Genomic DNA, 26,209 nt, shown 5'->3' with positions numbered 1-26,209 from the left:
AGATGCTGGAAACCAGATTCTGGATCAGTGGTGCTAGCAGAGCACAGCAGTTCAGGCAGCATCCGAGGAGCAGTAGACTCAGAGACGGAAGTGCCAGTTGTGAGGAGCAGCTGATCTTGCTGAAATAATCCCATGGATTGTATGCCCCTCGGTGTAGTCTGGCTTTTTCAAATTCACTCGTGGGCCATGGGTGTCACTGGCTGGGCCAGCATTTGTTACCCATCCCGAGTGACTCTTGAGGAGATGGGGATGAGCTTCTTGAACTGCTGCAGTTCACATTGTGATCCACATTTATCTCTGTCCAGTGACATTGATTCACAATGGGATATCTGAATTCAATCAGGATCAGTTTTCTCAGTGATATCAGTTGCAGAGGGAATTCCTCATTCAGCAAGATGGGTTTTAAAAATCAATTCAAACAAGTTTGAGCAACAGCTGAAAAACAATATTTTATATCATTCAACAGTTTGCAGCTCCTCACCCAGACCAGTTCTTAGCTGAAGATGAGAATTTGACTCTTCTTTTGCCCCATCCCCTTTTCTGTTTCCTTCCTCACTGAAACCATCGTTATTCACTGCTTTCCACTTACAATGAAAGGTTGGACTCAAACTGCTTCCTTGACCTTTTGGTTTACAGCAGTAGCTTAATCTGCCGTGTTTCTCCAGCATTGTGCTTGGTTTGGTAAATGGATTTTCATCAAATGTTCCTTATTGCTCCTTTAACAAACCAAGAGTTTTCGACACGAATGTTGTGCAGTCCTTGCGCAGGGCTTCAGGTCGTCAAAATCCAGCGATTACGTTGTGAGGGTCAGTGCAGTTCCACGCACCACACATGGCTAATTAATATTCCAGATGTGGATTATTGGGAATCCACATGTGACTAATTGGGAATCCAGATGTAACTGAATGTGATTCCACATGAGGCTAATTAGGAATCCAGATGTGGATAAATGGTTAAATGTATCTATCATCAGGAAATAAAATTAGTGGCAACAGTTTGAGGCGGGTGACCACAATCTACATTTACAGAACTGATCTCCATTCAGCCAACGTTTCTCCAATAATCCCTCAATGGTTGTACCCACCAATAAAATCTGTCAATCTCAGTCTTGCGAGTTCCAATCATCAGCTCAGCTTCTCTTTACGGAACTGTCTTGCGAGGGGAGAGAGAGAGATGGAGTTTCCAATCTCCAGCCCTGTTTCTGTGAAGAAATGTTTCCTGAGATCATCCTGAAAGTTTTGCAGGTAATTTTAATGTTCTGGGTATTCCCAGCAGAGAACATAGCTCTCACTGCTTACAATCTTAAATGCCTGGGTCATTTTCAACATCTCTAAAGATTATGTTTTTATTAAACCCTCCCTCCACAAACCACATCATAGATTAGCTGTTCTTGTCTTTTGTTATTTTCTGCACTTAAATAACTCAGAGACAATGGATGTGTGGAGGCACAGGGGATGGGGGAGTTACTAAGTGAGTATTTTGCATCACTGTTAACTGTGGAGGAGGACATGGAGGATATAGAATGTGGGAAAATAGATGGTGACATCTTGGATTACGAGGAGGATGTGCTACATGTCTTAAACAAGTAGAAGTGGATAAATCCCCAGGAGCTGATCAGGTGTACCCGAGAACTCTGTGGGAAGGTAGGGAAGTGATTGCTGGGCCTCTTGCTGAGATATTTGAATCATTGATAGTCACAGGTGAGGTGCCGGAAGACTGGAGGTTGGCAAACGTGGTGCCACTGTTTAAGAAAAGAGGAAAGGAAAAGCCAGGGAATTACAGACTGTGAGCTTGGCATTGGTGGTGGGGCAAGTTGTTGGAGGGAATCCTGAGGGTCAGGATTTACATGCATTTGGAAAGGCAAGAACTGTAAAGGGATAGTCAACATGGCTTTGTGCGTGAGAAGTCATGTCTCATGAGCTTGATTGATTTTTTTTGAATAAATAATGAAGATATTGACGAGGGCAGAGCAGTGGATGTGATCTATATGGACTTCAATAAGGCGTTCGACAAGGTTCCTCGTGGTACACTGGTTAGCAAGGTTAGATCTCACGGAATACAGGGATAACTAGCCATTTGGATACAGAACTGGCTTGAAGGTAGAAGACAGAGGGTGGTCGAATGCTGTTTTTCAGACTGGAGGCCTGTGACCAGTGGTGTGCCACAAGGATCAGTCCTGCATCCACTTTTCATCATTTATATAAATGATTTGGATGTGAACATAGGAGATATAGTTAGTAAGTTTGCAGTTGACACTAAAATTGCCTGAGAGTGTAACGAGATCTTGATCAGATGGGCCGATGGGCTGAGGGGTGGCAGATGGAGTTGAATTTAGATAAATTTACATCCAGAACCTCAACCTGAGCTACAAATTTTCTCAAAACTCGCTAAGATAAGATAGTGAAGAAGTTGTATGGTATGCTTTCCTTTATTGGTCAGAGTATTGAGTACAGGAGTTGGGAGGTTATGTTGCGGCTGTACAGGACATTGGTTCGGCCACTGTTGGAATATTGCATGCAATTCTGGTCTCCTTCCTATCGGAAAGATGTTGTGAAACTTGAAAGGGTTCAGAAAAGATTTACAAGGATGTTGCCAGGGTTGGAGGATTTGAGCTATAGGGAGAGGCTGAACAGGCTGTTTTCCCTGGAGCGTCGGAGGCTGAGGGGTGACCTTATAGAGGTTCATAAAATTATGAGGGGCATGGATAGGATAAATAGACAAAGTTTTTTTCCTGGGGTGGGGGTGTTCAGAACTAGAGGGCGTAGGTTTAGGGTGGGAGGGGAAAGATATAAAAGGGACCTAAGGGACAACTTTTTCACACAGAGGATGGTACATGTGTGGAATGAGCTGCCAGAGGATGTGGTGGAGGCTGGTACAATTACAACATTTAAAAGGCATTTGGATGGGTATATGAATAGGAAGGGTTTGGAGGTATATGGGCCGGGTGCTGGCAGGTGGGACTAGATTGGGTTGGGATATCTGGTCAGCACAGATGGGTTGGACCGAAGGGTCTGTTTCTATGTTGTACATCTCTATGACTCTAAGATTGCTCAACATAAAGACTCAGATCTGAAAAACATTACATTTCATTTTAATACATTGCTGTAAATTTCTTTCTAAAACAGCGAGGCCTGTCTTGATCAGAAAGAAAACCAAATCCAGAGGGTCTTTACTGAAGCGCTGACAATGGATTCCCCTCTGATCATAAAAAACAGCGAGATATCGCCCAACCACATTATTATATACACACTACTCACACAGGAACACACTTCAAAAATTAAAATGAACAAAGAATCATAAATACCCACATTAAAGTTGCTTTCTGCAGCAAGGTGCATTATACAGTAGTACTGTGAAAAACCTGGGGGTACATTGGAGCTATGGGGAAGGGACCTACTCTCTGCATCTTTTAGCTGTGCAATACCCGTGTAAAATAATGCATGCACAAACACAGTCCTTCCCCTCCAACTCCGAGTGTGAAATGAGGAGTGGGGGACCCGTTCACATGGGAGTGGTCTTGGGAACTGAGAGGTAACTGAAGTAGGCAGAGTTCCCATACCAGAGCAGTGAGTCACGGCAATGAGTTAAAACATTTTAGTCCAGCATAGGGAGAGCTCATTACATATGTAAGGGACACTTCTCAATTCACATCAGCAGACCGGGGAACCCCTCAGCTCCATCTCCCCTCCACTGTTGGATCTTGGTAGACTTGGTGCATGTGGCTTTGAAGTCCAGTACAATCTCCTCAAGAACAGGGCAAGCAGTCAACACTGACCCCTGACCCTGTAACTTCCCCTTCAATCCCTAAGGGCATTGTGGGTCTACCTACAGCACAGTGATTCAACAAGGCAGCTCATCACCACCTTCTCAAGGGGCAACTAGGGACAAGTGATAAATACTGGCCTAGCCAGTGACATCCATGTCCCAAGACTGACTGATAGAAGAATAAGCTACTCTGCTGCTGGGATCCCATGAAACTTAATGTTCTTATCCTATTTTGAACAACAAAAGCACGGACGAGGAACATGCAGACACTGCTGAGGACACTGCACAGTCAGAAATTCTTTAATGATGTAGGGAGATGCCACTCACTGCTCATGGCTCGGCTTTATCAAGGTGTGCAGAACGTGGGGACTCTCAGGAGTAAGCCCATGTATTGGTGCTCCCACCACCCCCAAGCTGTGCCTCTGCTTGAGGTGAGCACTATTTTGTGAGGAGCTATGCTGATGGCCTCAGAGTGGGCAATCCCTGGGCATCTGCAGCCTTCCTTCTGGTGACGGAAACTGTGTATCTCTGAGAATAATGTGTCTCTGAGAATAATGTGTCTCTGAGAATGGCCGGTCTCGACGGGCAGCTTACATGGCTCTCACAAGGTGTAGTGGAGGCAGCACTTGAACAAAATTGAGATGGTGAGTGACAGTGTTGGCTGGGTGTGGGAAACCCTCCTCACTTGGTATGTGCAGGCTCGGTGAGCAGTGGCCCATCTGGAGCAGTTGGCAGTGCTGCCGTTCCTCTGGCAGGAGAACTGAACCTTGCTGCTAGCTCTTTATTTCACAGCGTCGATGGGGCTTTCTGTCAGGCCCAGGCGTGGTGCTGTTGGTCCACAGTTTGTACGTTTCCACACCCTATCACCTCCTCAGTAATTATGCCAAGGCTGCCAATTATTAATCTCTGAGTCCATCTCCACACTGGGAGGTGTTGAGGGGTGTGGGAGAGGGCAGCACTGAAGACAGGTCTCTGATGTGGATTCTATGATCTTTGTATCATTAGATTCCTCAATGTATTTGTACCAGGGGGTTCCTGAGCCCCATGTGTCAATGGATTCATGGAATCTAGTCTGTGAGGATCAGCTGGTCCATTCACTCCTGGGTTCTGACGGGGGTCTCGATGTAAGGTTGATGCTCAGTCTGCTCGGTTTGGCTGAGCTAGAAAAACACAAACAGAACATAATGTTTTCACAAAATACAAACTCGCCAAACTCCAAGCTACACATCAGAAACCCACAATTCACACTGGCAAAAGATCAGAACTGTAGGTCACAGTAGTTGTACATAGAATCCTTACAGGAGAAAGTGAGGACTGCAGATGCTGGAGATCTGAATCGAGAGTGTGGTGCTGGAAAAAGTCAGGCAGCATCCGAGGAGCAGGAGAATCAACGTTTCAGGCATAGCCCTTCATCAGGAATGAGGCTTGTGGGCCGAGGGGGTGGTGAGATAAATGGGAGGCTGGGGGAAGGTAGCTGAGGGTGCGATGGGTAGATAAAGGAGCGGGGAGAAAGTGATAGGTCAGAGATGAGGGTGCAGCAGATAGGGGGAAGGAGGTCAAGAGGGCAGTGCCAAGTTAGAGTCTTGGGACTGGGATAAGGTCAGGGAAGGGGAAATGAAGGAACTGGTGAAATCCACATTAATCCCGTGGGGTTGCAAGATCCAAGGCAGAAGACGAGGTGTCCTTCCTCCAGGCGTCGGGTGGAGGAGGCCCAGGGCCTGCATGTCCTTGGTGGAGGGAGACGGGGAGTTAAAGTGTTTAGCCACAGCCACAGGGTGGTGGGGTTGGTGGGTATGGGTGTCCCAGAGACGTTCTCTGAAATGATCTGCAAGTTGGCATCCTGTCTCCCTGACATAGAGGAGACCACACCGGGTGCAACGGATGCAGGAGATGACATTGGGAGAGGTAGACGTAAATTTCTGATGGATGTGGAAGGATCTTTTGGGGCCTTGGACAGAGGTGAGGGGGGTGACGTGGGGGCAGGTTTTATATTTCTTATGTTGGCTGGGGAAGGTGCCAGATTGGAGTGTGGGCTAGTGGGGGTGTGGACCTGACGAGGGAGTCTCGGAGGGAATGGTGTCTCCAAAACGCTGACAGGGGGTGGGAGGGAAATATATCCCTAGTGGCTGGCTCTGTTTGTGAGTGGCAGAGGGTGTCTTAGGGATTAGTTTGAGGTCCTCTGTTTGTAGAGTATAAAACTGATCTGAAGGAAATTGTGGGTGGAGGGATAAGTAAGTTTGCAGATGTCATGAGGATTAGTGGAGTTGCTGATAGTGCTGACGATTGTGAAAGGATATAACAGGATATGGATAGATTGGAGACTTGAGCACAGAAATGGCAGGTGGGAGTTTAATCCAGACAAATGTGAGGTAATGCATTTTGGAGGATCATATTTAGCTGTATCCTTCAGAATCCCGGGGAGACTTGCATTAGATTAGATTAGATTAGATTCCCTACAGTGTGGAAACAGGCCCTTCAGCCCAAACAAGTCCACACCGACCCTCCGAAGAGTAACCCACCCAGACCCATTCCCCATGTCTAATGCACCTAACACTATGGGCAATTTAACATGGCCAATTCACTTGACCTGCACATCTCTGGACTGTGGTGCTCATTTAAGGTCCACTGAGATTATTTCTGCTTCACAGAGATGCCTACCTTTAGGTTTTAACAATCAATATTTAGTTAGCATTGCCTGTGACCAGCATTTACACCCAACACACGTACCTGGTGCATTCATTTCTCATGTACAATGGTATGACTATAAATGATTTTAATCCGCCCTTTGCAAATGCATATTGATGAAATTACCCTGTGAAGGACAGCCTGGTGGCTCAGTGGTTAGCACTGCTGCCTCACAGCACCAGGTATTCAGGTTCGATTCCAGCCTCGGGTGACTGTCTGTGTGGAGTTTGCACATTCTCCCTATGTCTGTGGGTTTTGCTGGTGCTCCAGTTTCCTCACACAGTCCAAAGTGTGTGGGTTAGGTGAAAATAGCCATGCTATATTACCCACAATTACCACTAAGTTACATATTGTGTAGTTTAGTTGCATTTGCCATGGGAATTGTGGGATTACAGGGATAGGGTAGGGAGATGGGTCTGGGTGAGATGCTTTTCGGATGGTTAGTGTGGACGTGTAGGGCTGAATGGTCTGTTCCCAAACTGAACAGCCTCCTGTACTCAGCAGTGAAGCCTGTTCTTCTCTTCAGTAAACCGGCCCTGGCTCCGCCCATTCCAGGCAAGTCACAGCTAATTTTCACTTTCCTATATCCCATTTAGCGCTTACTGGATCCTGGAGGGTATGCAGGTCACACATAACATCTTGAGTCCCAGGCGCAGCCCGGCCTTCAAACCCTTTATCCTGAAGCTCCATGTCTATTTTTAACACACAGCTTTCGGACAGCTCATCTGTACTAAACCCAGTGTCTCAAACTGGCACAGCCACTCTTGACCTTACCCCAAGCTCTTGCATGACAGTTTAGTTATGTTCACCATCGTGTTGTACAGTGCCCACTGTTGAGCCCATGCTGGTGTGACTCCCTATCTCCCTCCATCCTACACCAGCTTATGTCCTGCCTAGCACTACCAGCTCCTCCGTTTGGATATTGAAGGTTCCCCCTTCATATAAATCTCCTGGATTTCTCACCATAGCCCACATAAGGAGATCACATCCTTTCATCATCCTGAATACTTTGATTAAATCATTCTTTACCTCAACTTAACTCAAGGGAATCCAAGACAAATTTAACCCTTTCAGCTCCAGGATCATTCTAGTGAATGTATGATGCACACAACCCAAGATTAATATCTCCTGCTGAGGGATGAACCGAGACTGAATGCAGTTAATCCTGACAAGCCTTGATCGAGGAACTAGACCACTGACATGTGACTTGAATTCCAATGCTCTTAAGATACAGGCCAACATTCCACTAGTCTATTCAATTATTTAGCTAACCATGCACTAGCATTCAGTGATTTCTATCCTTGGGTCCTTAACAGTTTCTGCTTTTCCACGAGTTGCTGACAGAACAGAGGAAGTCAATCCGGGTGTTCCCCAACTGGAAACCCTGGATAAATCAGGACATACAGAACCTGCTAAAAGCCAGGCGTGAGGCCTTCAGATCAGGAGACCCAGTCAAATATAAGGAATTCAAGTATGACCTTCGCAGAGCCATTAAGACAGGCAAGGACCAATACTGATCCAAACTAGAGACCCAGACAGACACCCGGCAACTATGGCAGGGACTGAATGACATCGCAGGTTCTAAAAAGAGACAGTGCAAGACAGCAGACGATGACCCATCCCTCCCAGATCACCTCAATGCCTTCTATGCTCGCTTGGAGCAGAAGTTTGACGGAGAGGTAACACCTATTCCGACAAGTCCTGACGAACCTGTCCCAACAGTCACTGCATCAGAGGTCAGGTCAGTTTTCTTTCGTGTGAATCCAAAGAAAACGATGGGACCAGATGGAGTACCAGGCCGTGAACTCAGAGCATGTGCAGATCAACTGGCAGAGGTCTTCTCAGACATCTTCAACCTCTCCCTGCAGCAGGTCACTGTCCCTGCCTGTTTCAGGGGGTCAACATCATCCCTGTGCCTAAGGCGACCCATGCAGCATGTCTCAATGACTACCGCCCAGTGACCCTAACTTCGGTGGTCATGAAGTGCTTTGAAAGGCTGGTCATGGCATTAATCAACTCCAGCCTCCCCACTACCCTTGACCCACTCCAATTTGCCTATTGGACCAACAGATCTATGTCAGATGCCCTATCACTTGCCCTTCACTCCTCCCCAGAACATCTTGACACCAAGAACAGCTACATAAGAATCCTACTCATTGACTACAGTTCAGCCTTCAACGCTATTATCCCTTTGAGACTGATTACTAAACTTAGTGATCTCGACTAAGCCCCACTCTCTGCAACTGGATCCTCAGTTTCCTGACCCACAGGCCACAATCAGTGAAGATTGGGGACAATATTTCATCCTTACTAACACTCAACACTGGAGCCCCCAGGGGTGTGTACTCAGCCCCCTACTGTACTCACTGTATACCCAGGACCGCGTCGCTAAATACCAGACTAATATCATTTACAAGTTCGCTAATGACATCATCATATTCGGTCACATCTCAAATGGCAACGAAACAGACGACAGACGGGAGGTGGAAAACCTGGAAAAATGGTGCACTGAGAACAACCTAGCTCTCAATGCTGGCAAAACCAAGGGATTCATTACTGACTTTCGGCAGGATGTCACTCATGCCCCCCAGCACAGAGGTGGAACAAGTGGAGAGTATCAAGCTCCTGGGAGTGGTCATCCACAACAAGTTTTCTTGGACTCTTCATGTAGACGCACTGGTTACAAAGGCCCAACAACGTCTCTTCTTCCTCAGGCAGCTGAGGATATTTGCCATGACGGTGAATACCCTTCCCAACTTTTATAGGTGCGTCATTGAGAGCATTCTGTCTGAATGTATCACTACCTGATATGGCAACTGTACCATTCAAGATCGGAGACGGTTACAGAGAGAGGTGAACTTGGCCCAGACAATCACAAAGGCCAACCTCCCATCTATAGAATCCACCTACCAGGTCCACTGTCAGGGAAAGGCCACCAGCATTCTCAAAGATCCATCCCACCCTGGCAATGTTTTTCTACAACCTCTACCATCGGGGAGAAGGTACAGAAACCTGACACACACACACACACACACACACACACACACACACACACACACACACACACACACACACACACACACACACCAGCCGGTTTCAAAACAGTTTCTACCCCACTGTTAGAATACTGAATGGACTCACAAACTCTTAACATTTGCCTGTCCCTGTGTTTTTGTTTTTTGCCGCTGTTTCCCTATTATTTACTATCGATGCTACTTAACTCTGGGATCTGCCTGTGTTGCTCATAAGACAAAGATTTTCACTGAGCCTTGGTACACGGGACAATAAATTCAATTCAATTCAAATCAATTCAGAACCGTATCTCATCACTGGCTCCAGGAGAGTTACTCTCTCTAATGTTACTCCTGGCTGCAACACTGAACCCATACCTTCACCCCCCCTGATACAATCGATGGGCTTTGGAAGCTGACCATCACCAGGTATTGCCCCCTGACTGAGACGGGCTCTTTTGCTTTTGTTGACCCTGTTAGTGTCAGTTGTAGAATTCTTCAATAAATCAATACAAACCTTTGATTTCAATGTCCACACTTCCAGCTGACACACACAGTAACAGCCGTGTGTACCCTGGATATTACACCAACTCACACACAGTAACAGCCGTGTGTACCCTGGACATTACACCAGCTGACACACACAGTAACAGCCGTGTGTACCCTGGATATTACACCAACTCACACACAGTAACACCCGTGTGTACCCTGGACATTACAGCAGCTGACACACAGTAACACCCGTGTGTACCCTGGATATTACACCAACTCACACACAGTAACACCCGTGTGTACCCTGGACATTACAGCAGCTGACACACAGTAACACCCGTGTGTACCCTGGACATTACAGCAGCTGACACACAGTAACACCCGTGTGTACCCTGGATATTACACCAACTCACACACAGTAACACCCGTGTGTACCCTGGACATTACACCAACTCACACACAGTAACACCCGTGTGTACCCTGGACATTACAGCAGCTGACACACAGTAACACCCGTGTGTACCCTGGATATTACACCAACTCACACACAGTAACAGCCGTGTGTACCCTGGATATTACACCAACTCACACACAGTAACAGCCGTGTGTACCCTGGACATTACACCAGCTGACACACACAGTATCACCCGTGTGTACCCTGGACATTACACCAACTCACACACAGTAACACCCGTGTGTACCCTGGATATTACACCAACTCACACACAGTAACACCCGTGTGTACCCTGGACATTACACCAACTCACACACAGTAACACCCGTGTGTACCCTGGATATTACACCAACTCACACACAGTAACACCCGTGTGTACCCTGGACATTACACCAACTCACACACAGTAACACCCGTGTGTACCCTGGACATTACAGCAGCTGACACACAGTAACAGCCGTGTGTACCCTGGACATAACACCAACTCACACACAGTAACACCCGTGTGTACCCTGGACATTACAGCAGCTGACACACAGTAACAGCCGTGTGTACCAAATTGACCATGCTCCTGTCAAACCTTTGTAACCCGCTGGTTCTATCTCCGTGTGGGACACTAGCACCAGGTACATACTAACACCATCGTGCCAGTTCCTTTCCAGGCCATTCCTGACGTGAAAAACATATCGCCATTCCTTTACTGTCACTGGACCAAAATCCTGGAATTCTCTCCGTAACTGCATTGTGGATCTACCTATACCTGAGGCAGCTCATTCCCATCTTCCCAAGGGCAACCAAGGTTGGGCACTCAGCTCCCAGGGACATTCAACATTCCATAGGAAGCTGCCCTTTTCTGGCAGTCGATGAAGTCATTTGCATGGATACAGTGCTATCTTTTATCGGTTTACTGCTGCTCATATTTCTGGATTTTCTGAATGTGGCCCTGTATTTTTTGTGAACTGTTCTGGGAAAGGTCTGTCCTTGAAGAGTTCATTGCACACTTGCTGCATCCTGCCATATTACCAGCTGCGGAATGGAAACTACGCGTAATCCTCCAGCACTTCCACCTCTCGCTGTAATAAGCGCAGTAAAGCACTGCCACTGAATCCTTGGGGCAGGGAGTGTAGCTGCCTTGTTGTGAGCTCCGTTAGAATCAGGCACCTGACCCCTGCAGTCCCTTTCCCAGCTGCTCCACTGTCATCTGATACCCTGAGACCTCATCTGGGCCCTCAGCCAGCAACTCATTCAATATCCAAGGAATTCCTCACACTGGCACAAGGAGACATACAACACTGAATGATAGACAGAGTAGGCTAGGAAAACAGAGTTCCTTGTTTAACCTTAGGCCATGCCCTCTACAAGTATGGGTGGGAATAGCGCAGCAGTAAGAGTATTTGCTTGCCAAAGATCACTGTTTAAAACCCATCTAAAGGAACAAATCTGGGACACAAAATCTAGTGACCAGTATATGAGTAACCCAAAAAAATCCCCAAAAGAACTGCAATGCTGTGAATCAGAAACAAAAACAGAAATTGCTGGAAAAGCTCAGCAGGTCTGGCAGCATCTGGGGAGAGAAATCAGAGTTAATGTTTCAGGTTGAGGGACCTTTCCTCAGAATTCAGTGACCATTCTGAGGAAGTGTCCTTCGTCCTGAAACATTAACTCTGATTTCTCTGCACAGATGCTGCCAGACCTGCTGAGCTTTTCCAGCAATTTCTGTTTTTGTTTAAGAGTAACCCATTTCACCTTGATCTAAAGATTCCAATCAGATCCAAATGAAGATGGAATGCTGTTATTTACTGCAAGTTGATAAGTCCGGATATTTCGCTGCAGTTGTGAAAAGCGTCGGTGAGGCCACACCCTGGAGCATTGATTGCAGTTATTGGGTCATACAACACAGAAACACACCCTTCAGTCCAACTGTGTTTGTGACGTCCAGGTATCCCAATCTGACCAAGTCCCATTTGGCCCATGTCCCTCTAAACCCTTCTTACTCACATATCCATCCAGATCCCTTTTAAATGTCATTGCACCAGCCTCCACCACTTTCTCTGGCAGCTTATTCCATACACACACCACCCTCTGTGTGAAAAAGTTACCTTTCAGATCCCTTTTATGTCTTTCCTCTCTCACCTTAAACCCATGCCCTCTTGCTTTGGACTCCCCTAACTTGGAAAAGATACCTTGGCTATTCACTCTATCCATGTCCCGCATGATTTTATAAACTCGATAAGGTCAACCCTCAGTTTCTTACGCTCCAGGAATAAAAGCCCCATCTTGTTCAGCCTCTGCCTATATCTCAAACTGTACAATCCCAGCAACATCCAATATCCTGTACAGCCGCAACATGACTTCCCAACTCCTGTACTCAATACTCTGACCAATAAAGGAAAGCACACCAAATGCCTTCTTCATTATCCAACTACCTGCGACTCCACTTTCAAGGAGCTATGAACCTGCACTCCAAGGTCTCTTTGTTCAGCAACACTCCCGAGGACCCTACCATTAAGTGTATAAGTCCTGCTAAGATTTGCCCCACCAAAATACAACACATTTCATTTCCCTAAATTATACTCTATCTGCCACCCCTCAGCCTGCTCTGGTCTCCTTATTTAAGAAAGGTTGTAATTGTGTTAAAAACAGTTCAGAAAAGGTTCACTCAACTGATTCCTGGGATCAGGCATTAACTTACGAGAAAGGGTTAGACAGGCTAGGTCTTTATTTTGGAGTTTAGAAGAACACAAAGTGATTTTATTTCAACATACAAGACCCTGAGGAGCCAGGGCAGGGTGTTCCTCCTTCTGGGAGAAACTATAACACAACATAATCTAAAGAAAGGAATCTCATATTTAAGATAGAAAAGAAGAGCACTGTTTCCTTTTGAAGACCACTAACTTTGATCTCATGTCTGGAAATCAGCTGTTTTGTCCATGTTTGAATCAGCACTGCAGTGAGGGCTGGTGCTGACGATTGCAATGAGAAGCCACTGTTAAGAATGCGGTGGTAAGTAGTTTTCTTGAACTGCTGGAGTCCATGTGTTATAGATGCACCTTAATGGAATTTTAAAACTTTAACCCAGTGATTGTGAAGGTATGTTGATATCTGATGTGTGACTTAGAGGGGAGCTTAAAGATGGTGGCATTCCCAGACGCTTCTTGTCCTCTTCTGCTAGAGGGGTCAGAAACTGCTAAGGGAGTTTTGAGAAGTTGCTGCACAGTATCTTACGGTAACGACTGACACAGGAATCTCACTGCCATTTCCTCCAAGGTCAGAGCCTGACTGCCCTTAATTTGCATCGTAAGGTCCTCCCATATATTACAGTAACCACCCTGCACCCACTCTGTGTTACTGGACCCTCATTAATGGAAGTTTCTGAGTCGGTAATCCCATGTGCGCACAGATTTCCGTCAGTTTGAAAGGACCTGTCACTGAAACCCTGTTACTCAATTTTTCAAGTCCACAAAGGGACAGCTCTCCCTGTGCTGTCGAGGTGGTGCACTGGATTTTGTGCAATTCATTTCAGATCGGCAGGGAGCTAAACGACCATAGGAAAGGAAGGCAGAGCACCGTCCCAGCTCCTGAAAGCAATTCAGAAAGAACGCCAGGACTTCAGAACACTAAAGCTTGCACTGTCCAACCCTGACCAGTCTCTTTCCTTTATATCATTGCTGGGAACCTATCTTGTGACAGTGCCTGGGACATTTTAAGGCTGGACACACAACCTTCAGCATTGTCCCGAACCTAAGCTAATTCATCTGAACATATTTACAAATAGCAATTAACAACTCATGATGTATCCTGACTTTTCCAGCAATCTGTAAATGAAACATGAAAGTTATTTTGCCTCTCCAGCATTTCAAGAATAGTTTCCAGGTTACTGCGAGGAAGCAACGTGGGAAATAATCATGGAGGTATTTTTTAAAAAGAAATTGTGTTTTTTTGGGATGCATCTTAGACTTGAGGGAAGTAGGGATGGTATTTGCAAAGGTTCTGATCTCCATCTTCCAATTTATCACAGATATAGCATCAGTGCAAGTGTTACACAGTGGTTCAAACCAACAGAGATCAAGCCAGCAACAACATGGGAAGTAGTGGCATAGTGGTCATGTCATTAATCTAATAATCCGAAACGTCACACTCATACTCTGGAGACACAGGTTTAAAACCCACCACGGGAGCTGGTAGAGTTTGAGTTCAATAACATCTGGAATTAAAAAGCCTAACAGTAATTATGAACCTACTGTCAATTGTTATTAAAAACTCATTTGGTTCACCAATGATTCTTCCAGGAAATTTTGATATTCAATGGTATTACCATCACCAAATCCCCCCAATATCAACAGTCTGGCAATGCATATCAATCTTCTGGAAGGACAAGGGGCATTTAAGTGACTCTTGGATAGGCACATGGAAGTTAGTACAATGAAGAGTATGTAGGTTAGTCTGATCTTAGAGTAGGATAAAAGGCCATCACTACATTGAGGGCCGAAGGGCCTGTACTGTGCTGTATTGCTCTATGTTCTATGTTTTAGATACTTGGGAACACCATCCCCAGAAGTGCCCCTCTAAGTTATTCACCATCCTGAATTGGAAATATATCGCCATCCCTTCAGTGTCACGGAGTCAAACTCTTGGAATTCCCTCCCCACAGGCACTGTGGATGGAAGTACATCCCAAGGATTTCCAGCAGTTCAAGGAGATAGACCAACAGCACCTTAAAGACAACTGGCAATAAGAAATAAATGCTGTCTCAGCCGACATCATGTGAATGAGGAAATAAATGAACCTTTTCTTGTTATTTTGGTTGACGTATAAACAATGGGCTGGGTATACAAAAATGGTCCTTTGCTCTTTTTTAGCTTACTTACAGCGTGGAAACAGGCCCTTCGGCCCAACAAGCCCATACCAACCTGCCACCCACCCAGGCCCATTCCTCTACACCTAACACTACGGGCAATTCACCTGACCTGCACATTTTGGACTGTGGGAGGAAACTGGAGCACCCGGAGGAAACCCACGCAGACCCAGGGAGAATGTGCAAACTCCACACAAACAGTCGCCTGAGTCGGGAATTGAACCCGGGTCTCAGGCGCTGTGAGGCAGCAGTGCTAACCACTGTGTCACCGTGAATCCCAGAATAATGCTCTGGAATCTTTTATGTTCATCTGAGACATCAGGCAGATTAACATCTCATCTGAAACCCAGCATCTCACAATCTTTTTTAATTTGCCCATGCAAGGTCAGCATTTATTGCCTGTCCCTAATTACCCAGAGGACAGTTAAGAGTCAACTACGTTGCTGTGGGTCTGGAGATACATGTAGGCCAAACCGGATAAAGATGACAGATTTTTTTCCCTAAAGTACATGAGTGAACCCAATGGGTTTTTCCAACAATCTATAATGGCTTCATGGTCATCATTAGACTCTTAAATTCAGATTCTTTATTGAATTCAAATTCCACCATCTGCCATGTTGGGATTTGAACCTGTGTGAAAGGTGCAGCAGGTCAGGCAGCATCCAAGGAGCGGGAGAATCGACGTTTCGGGCATGAGCCCTTCTTCAGGAATGAGGAAAGTGTGTCCAGCAGGCTAAGATAAAAGGTAAGGAGGAGGGACTTAGGGGAGGGGCGTTGGAAATGCGATAGGTGGAAGGAGGTCAAGGTGAGGGTGATAGGCCGGAGTGGGGTGGGGGCGGAGAGGTCAGGAAGAAGATTGCAGGTTAGGAAGGTGGTGCTGAGTTCGAGGGTTGGGACTGAGACAAGGTGGGGGGAGGGGAAATGAGGAAACTGGAGAAATCTGAGTTCATCCCTTGTAGTTGGAGGGTTCCTAGGCGGAAGATGAGGCGCTCTTCCTCCAACCGTCGTGTTGCTATGGTCTGGCGATGGAGGAGTCCAAGGACCTGCATGTCCTTGGTGGAGTGGGAGGGGGAGTTGAAGTGTTGAGCCACGGGGTGGTTGGGTTGGTTGGTCCGGGTGTCCCAGAGGTGTTCTCTGAAACATTCCGTAAGTAGGCGGCCTGTCTCCCCAATATAGAGGAGGCCACATCGGGTGCAGCGGATGCAATAGATGATGTGTGTGGAGGTGCAGGTGAATTTGTGATGGATATGGAAGGATCCCTTGGAGCCTTGGAGGGAAGTAAGGGAGGAGGTGTGGGCGCAGGTTTTGCATTTCTTGCGGTTGCAGGGGAAAGTGCCGGGAGTGGAGGTTGGGTTGGTGGGGGGTGTGGACCTGACAAGGGAGTCACGGAGGGAGTGGTTTTTTCAGAACGCTGATAGGAAAGGGGAGGGAAATATATCCCTGGTGGTGGGGTCCATTTGGAGGTGGCGGAAATGACGACGGATGATACGATGTCTATGGAGGTTGGTGGGGTGGTAGGTGAGGACCAGTGGGGTTCTGTCCTGGTGGCAGTTGGAGGGGCGGGGCTCAAGGGCGGGGGAGCGGGAAGTGGAGGAGATGCGGTGGAGGGCATCGTCGATCACGTCTGGGGGGAAATTGCGGTGTTTGAAGAAGGAGGCCTTCTTGGGCTGTACGGTATTGGAACTGGTCCTCCTGGGAGCAGATGCGGCGGAGACGAAGGAATTGGGAATATGGGATGGAGTTTTTGCAGGGGGCAGGGTGGGAGGAGGTGTAGTCCAGGTAGCTGTGGGAGTCAGTCGGTTTATAGTAGATGTCCATGTTGATTTGGTCGCCCGAGATAGAAATGGAAAGGTCTAGGAAGGGGAGGGAGGAGTCTGAGACAGTCCAGGTGAATTTGAGGTCGGGGTGGAAGGTGTTGGTAAAGTGGATGAACTGTTCAACCTCCTCGTGGGAGCACGAGGCAGCGCCGATACAGTCATCGATGTAGCGGAGGAAAAGGTGGGAGGTGGTGCCAGTGTAGCTGCGGAAGATGGACTGTTCCACATATCCTACGAAGAGACAGGCATAGCTGGGGCCCATGCGGGTGCCCATGGCAACTCCTTTAGTTTGGAGGAAGTGGGAGGATTGGAAAGAGAAGTTGTTCAGAGTGAGGACCAGTTCAGTCAGTCGAAGGGGGGTGTCAGTGGAAGGGTATTGGTTGGTGCGGAGGGCGGAGGGCTTTGAGTCCTTTGTGATGGGGATAGAGGAGTACAGGGACTGGATGTCCATGGTGAAGATAAGGCGTTGGGGAACGGGGAAGCGAAGATCATGGAGGGGGCAGAGGGCGTGGGTGGTGTCCCGAATGTAGGTGGGGGTTCTTTGACTAAGGGGGACAGGACTGTGTCGAGGTATGCAGTGACGAGATCAGTGGGGCAGGAGCAGGCTGAGACAATGGGTCGGCCGGGTCAGTCAGGTTTGTGGATTTTGGGCAGGAGGTAGAAACGGGCGGTGCGGGGTTGTGGGACTATGAGGTTGGAGGCAGTGGATGGGAGATCCCCTGAGGTGATGAGGTTATGGATGGTCTGGGAGATGATGGTTTGGTGGTGGGAGGTGGGGTTATGGTCAAGGGGGCAGTAGGAGGAGGTGTCTGTGAGCTGGCGTTTAGCCTCAGCGGTGTAAAGGTCGGTGCGCCAAACTACTACTGCGCCTCCCTTGTCTGCTGGTTTGATAGTAAGGTTGGGGTTGGAACGGAGGGAGTGGAGGGCTGCACGTTCCTAGGGTGAGAGGTTGGAGTGGGTGAGAGGGGTGGACAGGTTGAGGTGGTTAATGCCGCGGCGGCAGTTGGCTATGAAGAGATCGAGGGCGGGTAAGAGGCCAGCACGGGGTGTCCAGGTGGATGGGGTGTGTTGGAGGCGGGAGAAGGGGTCGTCAGAGGGTCGGCGAGAATCCTGGTTGAAGGCAGCGGAAGAACTGCTCGATGTCTCGCCGCGTGTTGAACTTGTTAATCCGAGAGCGTAGGGGAATGAAGGTGAGGCCCCTGCTGAGGACTAATCTTTCATCCTCAGAGAGGCACAGGTCTGGAGGGATGGTGAAAACATGGCAGGGCTGGGAGCTAGGATCTGGTGTGGGGCTGGAGCTGGGATTGGGGGCGGGGTTAGGCGTGGGGGCGGGGTTAGGCGCGAGGGCAGGAATCAGGGCGGGGATGGAGATTGGGGCGGGTCGGGGTTAGGTGTGCAGACGGAGATCGGCGTGGGGGTGGGGTTAGGTGTGCAGACGGAGATCGGCGTGGGGGTGGGGTTAGGTGTGCAGACGGAGATCGGCGTGGGGTCGAAGACGCATGCGGCATGGTCGTTACAGGATATTTACTATAGACTGACTGACTCCCACAGCTAACTAGACTACACCTCCTCCCACACTGCCCCCTGTAAAAACGCCATCCCATATTCCCAATTCCTTCGTCTCCGCCGCATCTGCTCCCAGGAGGACCAGTTCCAATACCGTACAGCCCAGATGGCCTCCTTCTTCAAACACCGCAATTTCCCCCCAGACGTGATCGGCGATGCTCTCCACCGCATCTCCTCCACTTCCTGCTCCTCCGCCCTTGAGCCCCGCCCCTTCAACCGCCACCAGGACAGAACCCCACTGGTTCTCACCTACCAACCCACCAACCTCCATATACAGTGTATCATCCGTCGTCATTTCCGCCACCTCCAAACGGACCCCACCACCAGGGATATATTTCCCACTCCTCCCCTATCAGCATTCTGAAAAGACCACTCCCTCCGTGACTCCCTCGTCAGGTCTACACCCCCCACCAACCCAACCTCCACTCCCGGCACCTTCCCCTGCAACCGCAAGAAATGTGAAACTTGTGCCCACACCTCCTCCCTTACTTCACTCCAAGGCCCCAAGGGATCCTTCCATATCCACCACAAATTCACCTGCACCTCCACACACGTCATTTACTGCATCCGCTGCACCCGATGTGGCCTCCTCTATATTGGGGAGACAGGCCGCCTACTTACGGAATGTTTCAGAGAACACCTCTGGGACACCTGGACCAACCAACCCAACCACTCCGTGGCTCAACATTCAACTCCCCCTCCCACTCCACCAAGGACATGCAGGTCCTTGGACTCCTCCATCGCCAGACCATAGCAACACGACGGTTGGAGGAAGAGCGCCTCATCTTCCGCCTAGGAACCCTCCAACCACAAGGGATGAACTCAGATTTCTCCAGTTTCCTCATTTCCCCTCCCCCCACCTTGTCTCAGTCCCAACCCTCGAACTCAGCACCGCCCTCCTAACCTGCAATCTTCTTCCTGACCTCTCCGCCCCCACCCCACTCCGGCCTATCACCCTCACCTTGACCTCCTTCCACCTATCGCATTTCCAACGCCCCTCCCCCAAGTCCCTCCTCCCTGCCTTTTATCTTAGCCTGCTGGACACACTTTCCTCATTCCTAAAGAAGGGCTCATGCCCGAAATGTCGACTCTCCTGCTCCTTGGATGCTGCCTGACCTGCTGCGCTTTTCCAGCAACACATTTTCAGCTCTGATCTCCAGCATCTGCAGTCCTCACTTTCTCCTTTGAACCAGTGTGCCCTGAACATTAGCTGGATTTCAGGATTAATGGTCTAGTGATAATTCCACTGGGCCTATGTAATACTTCTCCAGCAGTGCCATAGTGTGTCAGCTTGGATTGCTGCCCTGAAGTCACTGGAGTGGGGCCTGAGGCCGTGGCTGAGCTGGAGAAAGCCTCTCAAGCTGACACTTGAGATGGTCAATATCAAGTTCTTGGAGTGTTTATAATTGAAGAGGCAGACATGTTCTCTATGGCCTGGAAGAATGAGAATGCCCTGTTTCCATGCAGTCTACTACAGCTGTGAGGAAGAGAATGACCAAAAGCCATCCACATCTGCTATTGAGATGGAAAGGTCACCTACAGGACTGGAAAGGAGCTGGCAGTTAGAGGTTAAATGCTTGACCAGGCAGGTGCTGTAATTCCAGGAGAGTGAAGTGTATAACAGATCGTGGTTTACCACAGGGCATCACTCTGCTATTTTCAGATCTCGGAATGGGAGACTATCTGCCACTCGACACCTTTCACGGCTCTGTGTCCATTCAATACAGTCCAGTCTCAGAGTCAGACTCAGATTCAGAATCAGCTGGCTGCAATCCTCTCTCACTGTTTCCTTCTCACAGACCCAGCACCAAGAGAAGCCTTTCTATTCTTAGCTGGCCAGCACAAAACCCTACCTCCCCTTCCTCAATGCTTTTCATTCAGGAGGTACAGTTAGAGTATGAATGCAACACAAATCAGATCAAGAAAGGAACATGTATTCTCAAAGAACTCTCAAATGAATTAAAGTGCAATAACTTTTGTTATGTAGCAAATGTGCCAAATAGTTAAATGGCAAGATTTCACTAAAATAGCAATTTTTAAAAGGTTGCCAGGATTTAGACATTGCTGAATGGGTCGGAATATGCTCCCTGTCTCTGTTTGTCCGTGAGAAGGTGGGGGTGAGCTGCCTTCTTGAATCACTGCAGTCCATGTGCTGTAGGTTGACCCACAATGTCCTTAGGAAAGGAATTCCAGGATTTTGATCCAGCGACAGTGAAGGAACAGTGATATATTTCCAAGTCAGGAGTGACTTGGAGGGGAATTTAGAGATGGTTGTGTTCCCATGTATCTGCTGTCCTTGTCCTTCTAGATGGAAGTGGTTCTGAGGTTGGAAGGTGCTGTCTGAGGATAATTGGTGAGTTACTGTACTGCATCGTGTAAACAGTATACACTCCTGCAACTGAGCATCGGTGGTGGAGAGAGTGAACATTTGTGGGTGTAGTGCCACTCACGTGGCTGCTTTATCCTGGATGGTGTCAGGATGTGGGTGTCAAGGTAAGGTTAGAGCGACAGCACTTCACATCCAGGCTGCATTTGACTGAGTTTGCACAACTAGAATCAATGGGTATCAGGGGAAAACTCTCCGCTGGTTGGAGTCAGACCTCGCACATATGAAGGTGGCTATGGTTGTTGGAGATCAGTCATCTCAGCTCCAGGACATCTCTGCAGGAGTCCCTCAGGGGAGTGTCCGAGGCCCAACCATCTTCAGCTGCTTCATCAATGACCTTCCCTCCATCTTAAGGTCAGAAGTGGGGATGTTCTCTGATGATTGTACAGTGTTCAGCACCATTCACCAACTCCTCAGATACTGAAGTAGCTGTCAGTCTTGCTGAGGGTTAGCAGCACATTCAGTTTTAATTTCAGATTTCCAACATTCACAGTATTTTGCTTTTATTTGAACATTGGATTTTCTGTTTGAGTGTCTTAGCATGTGGCAACTTTACTCATTATTATTTCCCAGGAGCTGGTGTTGCTGGCTGGGTCAGCGTTTAGTGTTCATTTCTAATTGCCCACAGGGCAGGTAAGAGTCAACCACATTGTTGCGGATCTGGAGTCACGTGTAGGCCAGACTGGGTGAGGATGGCAGATTTTACTCTCTAAGGAACCAGATGAGTCTTTACAATAATCAACGTTAGACTCATGATCATCATGAGCGTAGCTTTTCAAACCAGAGTTTCAAACCAGAGAACCAGTGAATTCCAATTGCACTGTCGGCTATGGTAGGATTTAAAAGCATGTTCCTGTGGATGGGAAGCTGGGGCTCTGGATTCTGAAGCTAGTGACATTCCAGCACCTCCTCCTGAAACCATGCAATGTGTTTGGTCAGTGCTGGAAGTTTCACTTTTCCTAGCTTTTAGTTGGATGTTAAGTGAAGGCGGCAGTATTCCCACTCAAACCAACTCAAATGGCCTGGGTTCACACTGGGATGATTAAGCAAACAGAGTGTACCACTGTCTGGCAGAAGCTGGGGCAGGAATATTTTAAACATCAGATGATATTGCTCTCTGTAGTGTTTTCACACATGACAACCCACTAAATAAATCCATGGAGATAGCATTTGTCTCCACTCTATTCCTGTTAGCAAAAAGAAAATGACCCTGACGTCAGTGAGAGTGGTTTCTGACCGGAGTTGTCAGCTTTCCTGACTGGAAGATATCCTGATGAGCCAGCCTGGACTGCAGGAGCATCCGTGAGAAGGCCCACATGCAGCTGCTGGACAGAGGCTGGGGTGGGGGAAATAGCAAGGGACAGGAATGTGATCCCTGATCCCAGGGAGGGAGTCTGACCCCTGACCCCCAAGGATCCAATCTTGGTTGGTTGAGGTACACAGGAGAGGAGGCATTCAAGAGGGCGTGTGTGGGATGGGGCATACAGATGTACAGGAGGTCAAGTGCTCACGGCACTGGGAGGTAGAGGAGTATGGGAGGGGGTATACAATAAAGAAGGGTGACTGGATGTATAGAGGGAGTGCTGAAATGAGGAGGAGAGTAACATGAAGGAGGATGGAAGCTTTGTGCACAGGAGAGTTAATGTACATGTAAGCAGCTTACTATTCACCCCTGGCAGGGTTAGTGTTTACTCAGTAGGACTGGAATCTAATTTCTAGTAAGTGCCTGAACTTCTCTGCATTTTTGTGGTTTGTGCAGTGTGGCAGTGCCTGAGTGTGGGAAAAAGGGAAACGTCAGCACAAAACTGAGCAGACTAAAATGTAAGAGGAGGTAGGGATTCCTCAGGAATGAAAGGTGCACTGCAGCAGCGAATAATGGGGGGTCCTGAAAGTACCCTCAGCAGGAAAGAGAAGGGGGATAGCCCTGGGTTGGGGGACAGGATTTCCTTCAACTACATTCAGAAATACTCTTTCTCAACAAGACTGTTGTATAAAACTCACTCCAAACCCCTGCTTGGTGCCTCTAACAGGCACTGTTAAAGCCTTGTGAGTAAATTAAGGATGTGAACCCCAAACTGCTACTGCCCTGAACTCAATGGTTTCCACTATACATAACATGACAGTGAACTAAGCACCAACATTACAGGAATAAACACCCTCATACATTCGATGCTGAATAACCAACAATGTTGACAGCTGTAAACATTTGTTCTTCTCAATTCTCATCCTCCCATTCACCTCTCCTCCTTATGCTCTAAGCAACCCACATTTTATCCTTTCCAATATTTCATAACCAATGTACATTATTCTCTATAACATACCCAGCATGCACCATTCCTTAGGATGGTGTGTGCATATTCAATATTCAACATACACAATGCATCTTTATAACTGAAAGGGAAGAGTGCACCCACTGAGCCAAGGCTGACACCTACAGTGTACATAAGCTAACACATACTGTACCTCCTATTGCTTACTTACCATTCAGAGTGACACTCAATTTTGTGGACATATTAACATCAGTGACGCATCTAGGCAGCAGGCTGTGTATCAGAAATACAGCCAATACTCTAAATAATCACCTCATCACACTGAGACTACCAATGGAGAATTGTTCCAACTGATATACCATATGGAAGGTAACATTAAGGCTTTACTAATCAGGGTATAGAGTACAAAAGGAAGGAGGTAGGCACCGTGGCACAGTGGTTAGCACTGCTGCCTCACAGCGCCTGAGACCCGGGTTCAATTCCCGACTCAGGCGACTGATTGTGTGGAGTTTGCACATTCTCCCCGTGTCTGCGTGGGTTTCCTCTGGGGGCTCCGGTTTCCTCCTGCGGTCCAAAGATGTGCGGGTCAGGTGAATTGGCCATGCTAAATTGCCTGTAGTGTTAGGTAAGGGGTAAGTGTAGGGGTATGGGTGGGTTGCACTTCGGCGGGTCAGTGTGGACTTGTTGGGCTGAAGGGCCTGTTTCCACACTGTAAGTAATCTAACCCAGAGGTGATGTTGAACTTGTAAAATACACATGTTGGACCTAAGCTGGAGTATCGTGCACTGTTGTGATGCCACATTAGAACATAGAATATAGAACAGTACAGCACAGAACAGGCCCTTCAGCCCACGATGTTATGCCGACTACTGATCCTCATATGTGACCATATGCACGTCCAGCAGTCTCTTAAATGTCCCCAATGACCCTGCCTCCACAACTGCTGCTGGCAACACATTCCACACTCTCACAACTCTCTGTGTAAAGAACCCGCCTCTGACATCCCCTCTATACTTTCCTCCAACCGGCTTAAAACTATGACCTCTTGCATTAGCCACTTCTGCCCTGGGAAACAGTCTTTGGCTATCGACTCTATCTATGCCTCTCATTATCTTGTATACCCCAATTAGGTCCCCTCTCTTCCTTCTTTTTTCCAATGAAAAAAGTCCGAGCTCAGTCAACCTCTCTTCATAAGATAAGCCCTCCAGTCCGGGCAGCATCCTGGTAAACCTCCTCTGAACCCTCTCCAAAGCATCCACATCTTTCTTATAATAGGGCGACCAGAACTGGATGCAGTTTTATAGAGCTGCAACAAGATCTCACGACTCTTAAACTCAATCCCCCTGTTAATGAAAGCCAAAACACCATATGCTTTCTTAACAACCCTGTCCACTTGGGTGGCCATTTTAAGGGATCTATGTACCTGCACACCAAGATCCCTCTGTTCCTCCACATTGCCAAGAATCCTATCCTTAATCCTGTACTCAGCTTTCAAATTCGACCTTCCAAAATGCATCACTTCGCATTTATCCAGGTTGAACTCCATCTGCCACCTCTCAGCCCATCTCTGCATCCTGTCAATGTCCCGCTGCAGCCTACAACAGCCCTCTATACTGTCAACGATACCTCCAACCTTTGTGTCATCTGCAAACTTGCTGACCCATCCTTCAATCCCCTCATCCAAGTCATTAATAAAAATTACAAACAGTAGAGGCCCAAGGACAGAGCCCTGTGGAACACCACTCACCACAGACTTCCAGGCAGAATATTTTCCTTCTACTACCATTCGCTGTCTTCTGTTGGCCAGCCAATTCTGTATCCAGGCAGCTAAGTTCCCCTGTATCCCACTCCTCCTGACCTTCTGAATGAGCCTACTGTGGGAAATCTTATCAAATGCCTTGCTGAAGTCCTTATACACCACATCCACAGCTCAACCCTCATCAACTTTTCTAGTCACATCCTCAAAGAACTTGATAAGGTTTGTGAGGCATGACCTGCCCCTCACAAAGCCGTGCTGACTGCATTTAATCATGCCATGCTCTTCCAGATGGTCATAAATTCTATCCCTCAGAATCCTTTCTAACACCATGCAGACGACAGACGTGAGACTTACTGGTCTGTAATTGCTGGGGATTTCCCTATTTCCTTTCTTGAAGAGAGGAATTACATTTGCCTGTCTCCAATCCTCAGGTACGACTCCAGTGGAGAGCGAGGATGAAAAGATCTTTGCAAGTGGCAAAGCAATTGCATTTCTCGTTTCCCAAAGCAGTCGAAGACAAATCTGGTCCGGGCTTGGCGACTTGTCAATCTTAATGTTTGACAAAACTTTCAGCACATCAGCTTCCTCTATCTCTATCCATTTCAGCATGCACACCTGCTCTCCAAAGGTTTCATTCACTACAAAGTTCATTTCTTTCGTAAAGACAGAAGCAAAAAACTCATTTAGGACTTCCCCTACCTCCTCAGACTCCACACACACGTTCCCTATGCTATCCCTGATCGGCCCTACTCTTTCTTTGACCATTCTCTTATTCCTCACATAAGTGTAAAATGCCTTTGTTTTCTCCCTAATCCGTTCTGCCAAGCCTTTCTCATGCCTCCTCCTGGCTCTCCTCAGACCATTTTTGAGCTCCTTCCTCGCCTGCCTGTAATCCTGTAGAGCTGAGCTTGACCCTAGCTTCCTCCACCTTATGTAAGCTACGTTCTTCCTTTTGGCGAGCAGCTCCACTGCTCTCGTCATCCAAGGTTCCTTTATCTTACCACTTCTTGCCTGTCTCAGAGGGACATATTTATTCATCACTTGCAACAACTATTCCTTAAACAGTCTCCACATGTCTATAGTGCCTTTACCATGGAACAATTGTTCCTAATTCATGCTTTCTAACTCATGTCTAATCGCATCATAGTT

General features: G+C 47.7%; 1 protein-coding gene across 4 annotated transcripts in view; it reads right to left on the bottom strand.

Moving 5' to 3' along the window:
• Positions 1–3,070: 3,070 nt before the first annotated feature.
• Positions 3,071–26,209, bottom strand: part of ttll5 (tubulin tyrosine ligase-like family, member 5) — a 386,423-nt gene continuing 363,284 nt past the window's right edge. For all 4 annotated transcript variants that reach the window (XM_060829527.1, XM_060829530.1, XM_060829531.1 and 1 more), the window contains one exon: positions 3,071–4,925. In XM_060829527.1, the coding sequence (XP_060685510.1) occupies positions 4,847–4,925 (79 nt within the window). In that variant the 3' untranslated portion in view covers positions 3,071–4,846. The remainder of the gene's footprint in view (positions 4,926–26,209) is intronic.

The sequence above is a fragment of the Hemiscyllium ocellatum genome, chromosome 8 (genome assembly GCF_020745735.1).
Source record: "Hemiscyllium ocellatum isolate sHemOce1 chromosome 8, sHemOce1.pat.X.cur, whole genome shotgun sequence".
Lineage (NCBI taxonomy): Eukaryota > Metazoa > Chordata > Chondrichthyes > Orectolobiformes > Hemiscylliidae > Hemiscyllium > Hemiscyllium ocellatum.
Note: the sequence above shows the minus strand (reverse complement) of the source record. Positions and strands in the feature narration are given on the sequence as shown.